The sequence below is a fragment of the Gracilinanus agilis genome, chromosome 2 (assembly GCF_016433145.1).
Source record: "Gracilinanus agilis isolate LMUSP501 chromosome 2, AgileGrace, whole genome shotgun sequence".
NCBI classification, from domain to species: Eukaryota; Metazoa; Chordata; class Mammalia; order Didelphimorphia; family Didelphidae; genus Gracilinanus; species Gracilinanus agilis.
In genome coordinates this window covers 321,322,886-321,326,953 of record NC_058131.1, presented here as the reverse complement: position 1 = coordinate 321,326,953, position 4,068 = coordinate 321,322,886, and the positions used below count along the sequence as shown (strand labels likewise).

General features: G+C 37.7%; 1 protein-coding gene across 1 annotated transcript; it reads left to right on the top strand.

Moving 5' to 3' along the window:
* Positions 1-362: 362 nt before the first annotated feature.
* LOC123235380 (olfactory receptor 1N2-like) lies at positions 363-3,433 on the top strand. The gene is made up of 2 exons (XM_044661499.1): positions 363-382; positions 2,482-3,433. The coding sequence occupies exons 1-2, from the start codon at positions 369-371 to the stop codon at positions 3,431-3,433; spliced, it is 966 nt and encodes a 321-aa protein (XP_044517434.1). The 5' UTR covers positions 363-368.
* Positions 3,434-4,068: the final 635 nt, after the last annotated feature.

Below are 4,068 nucleotides of genomic sequence, written 5' to 3'. Positions count from 1 at the left end.
AAATTATAAAGTGCTTTGCAAACCAGAAAGCATTATATAAATGACATATTAGTAGCAGTAATATAGTTAGATGAATTTAGAAATGGTTGAATCAATTAATTCAAATTACTGGAGTGGTGTCAAACTTAGATGATATCACTAATGGAATGCCTTAATGATCTATCCTAAACCATGTGTTATATAGCATTTTTATCAATGATTTGGAATAAGAGATGGGTTACATGTTTACTAAATTTGCAGATATTATATACACCTAGAAGGGATAGCTAAAATGATAGAGCCTAGGTCAAAAATATCTTAATAGTCAGAATAATGGGATGGATCTAAAAAGAAAAAATGTTTATCTGGATAATTGTAAAACTCTATGTATGTATTTAAAAATGAATTTTAAAAATACAAAAATTATGGACATATGGCTAGATAGCATTTTAATTAAAAAAATCATCAGGGTTGTTGTGTGTGAATTGGGAGTGTGAAGTTGGAAGCATGAACCAACAATATGGCATGGCAGCCAAAAAAAAAAAAGGAAATGAAAACACAATGTGGGTGTATTAATTGACACACAGTGTTCAGAATGAGGATAATAGTTAAGTCCTGCTGTCCTCTGCCATGATAATTTACCACCGGAGTATTGTAATCAATTCTGACCATCATATTTTAGCAAGGAAATTAACAAACTGAAGATAAGAGGAGGGCAATTAGGATGGTAGAGAGACAACAGAACAAAACAAAATGGGCTTCCACTAGAGATATTAAGTTCTTTTTTCTTTTTTTTTTTCTTTTTTTTTTTTTTTAATTTTAAACCCTTAACTTCTGTGTATTGATTTATAGGTGGAAGAGTGGTAAGGGTAGGCAATGGGAGTCAAGTGACTTGCCCAGGGTCACACAGCTGGGAAGTGTCTGAGGCCGGATTTGAACCTAGGACCTCCCGTCTCTAGGCCTGTCTCTCAATCTACTGAGCTATCCAGCTGCCCATTAAGTTCTTTTTTATTAGAGGTTACCAAATAGAAGCTAGATGATGGTGTGTGTGTGTGTGTGTGTGTGTGTGTGTGTGTGTGTGTGTGTGTGTGTGTGTGGTATTGGGGGAGCCATTTTTTGGGGTATAGATAGAACAAGAGAGCACTAGGGTTATTTCCCACTCCAAATTCTTTAGACTTGATCTATTGAACTAAAATGCAGGATTCTTTTTTTTTAATTTTTAATTTTTTAGAAAAATTTTCCACGGTTACATGATTCATGCTCTTACTTTCCCTTTCACTCCCCTTCATCCCTCCCCCCATAACCTACATGCATTTCCACTGGTTTTAACATGTGTCATTGATCAAGACCTATTTCCATATTATTGATAGTTGCATTGGTGTGGTCATTTCGAGTCTACATCCCCAATAATGTCCACATCAACTCATGTGTTCAAGCAGTTTTTTTCTTCTGTGTTTACACTCCTGTTGCTTTGAATGTGGGTAATGTTCTTTTACATAAATCCCTAAGAATTGTCCTGAGTCATTGCATTGCTGCTAGTATAGAAGTCCTTTACATTTGATTTTACCACAGTGTATCAGTCTCTGTGTACAATGTTCTTCTGGCTCTGCTCCTTTCACTCTAAAATGCAGGATTCTTGATTTCTTCACTTCCACATGAAAACAGCTAGGAGATAAAATTTGTACAGTCTGTACCACCTCCAGAGTTGGCTAAGCCTAAAGAGCCAAGGGAGAAAGATGAAATCATTGTTTCACACTTTTCTCTAATGAGCAGCTATGGGATAAGCAGACTCCAAAGGCACTGGAAGTCAATAAATATTACAGATAGTACCCACAGGAAGACCGTTCATTTCTAAATATTAAGGATTTAGTATTCTACTCCCCAGTAACCCTTCTCCTCTGCTTCATGGAAAATAGGTCCTTAGATCTCCAGCTGGCTTTTCCAGGTGCATTTCCAGTTATTCCAATATTGAAACAGCAGAGTCAACATACTGCTGAGATTGCCCCAGAGAGTCTAGGTAAGAGCTAAAGATAATGGAATGTCATGCTCAACAACATATATTTCTTCACATTCCTCTAGCACTTCACAGCCCAATTTAGGCTAGAGTGAGTGTGTGTAACATCTTTCAGAATGTAATTACTGAAGTCAGCTCTCTGCTTGAGGAAAAGACATGTCTTCTTTATAAGGAGTGAGTTAGGACCTCAGGAGCCTTCAGTGAAAAGGGGACTACACAGACTTGAAATGCTGGAATATTAGCTTTGGAGTGAAGTATAGAACACAGAATCTTAGCACATAAAACTTCATTCTGAAAAGTCAATAGAGAGATTGGGAGCCCACTTGCTTTGCAGGAAATCTCTTCTCTTAATGTTTGCTCTTTAAAGACATCATAATGAGCAGGAATACTATTCTCTCCCACAGGTTATACTAGCACATCTCATTGTTATGATGAGTGACTTGTCTCCATTTCTTCTTTCCCTCTATTCCCTTTTCCCCACCAAGGTCTTCCAAGAAAATGGAAGTAGAAAACCAGACCACCATCTCTGAATTCCTACTTCTGGGACTCTCTGAACAACCAGAGCAGCAGCTGATTCTTTTTGGGCTGTTCCTGGTCATGTACCTGGTTACTGTGGTAGGAAATCTCTTCATCATCCTAGCCATTGGATCAGACTTACATTTGCATAGCCCAATGTATTTCTTTGTGGCAAACCTCTCCTTTGCTGATATCAGTTTCATCTCTACCACTGTTCCCAAGATGTTAACAAATATCTGGACCCAGAGTCAGACTATCTCCTATGAAGGCTGTTTGACTCAGATGCATTTCTTCATGACTTTTGGGGCTCTTGATGATTTTCTTCTGGGAGTAATGGCATATGACCGCTATGTGGCCATCTGCCAGCCTCTCCACTATGCCATAATTATGAGTTCTGGAATATGTATACTACTGCTAGCTGTGTGCTGGTTCCTCACCAACTTTGCTGCCTTTTTACACACTTTCCTTATGGCTGGTTTAACTTTCTGTGCAGAGAACTGTATCCCCCACTTCTTTTGTGACTTGACCCCTTTACTATCACTCTCTTGCTCAGACACCAGCATAAATCAGCTCATGTTGTTTATTGTGGGTTCAATAGTCCTTACGGCTCCCCTAACCCTCATAGTTATCTCCTATGTCCACATTATCTCTGCCATTCTAAGAATACCATCTGCCTCTGGAAGGTGGAAAGCCTTTTCTACCTGTGGTTCACATCTCACTGCAGTTTCCCTATTCTATGGGGCAGCCATTGGGGTTTATTTGTGTCCACCTTCCACACATTCTGCTGGGAAAGACAGAATTGCTGCTGTTCTGTATACTGTGGTCACTCCTATGTTGAACCCTTTCATCTATAGTTTGAGGAACAGGGACATGAAGAAGGCTTTGGTGAAGCTCCTCCTTAATAAGAAAACATTATCTTCTTAAAGTATATTTTATAAGTGAACATATAATACAAAAAAGAACTCATTTTCCTTCTTGATTGCAACATATATATTTATGTTGGCTGAAACACACATGTATATTTATGAAGCAATAATGCCACTCACCTCTACTGAGTCCACATGAGAACTTAAAAAAAATCTTGACCTTACAGACCTTCATTTCTTAAAGTAGTTTCATATGTGGTTGAGTTTCTCTTTAATAAGGATGGTGTATACATGTTACCATTCCCTTAGGGTTGATGGAAATTGTACGTGGGCATAATATTATGTTCTAGTGTTACTTATGGGAGAAACTGTGGTATATGAAGTATAGAGTCTTTGAATTAGATTCAGAAGATGCACTTTTGAATCATCTCTTTTCTTATTTAATAGGTGTGTAAACTTGGGTCTTTCCCATTCTCTGTGTCACTCTATTCCCCTCTACAAAATGAAAGAGTTGGTCTAAATCAGAGATTTCTGCATTATGAACTGATTTGGCAATCTGATGAAACCAATGGAATTCTCAGAATAATGATTTTTAAATGCATAAAACAACATACATATAATTACTGTAAAAAAGCAAACTCATAGACCCTTTATGAAGAACCACTGGTCTAGATTATTTCAGATCCTTGTTAT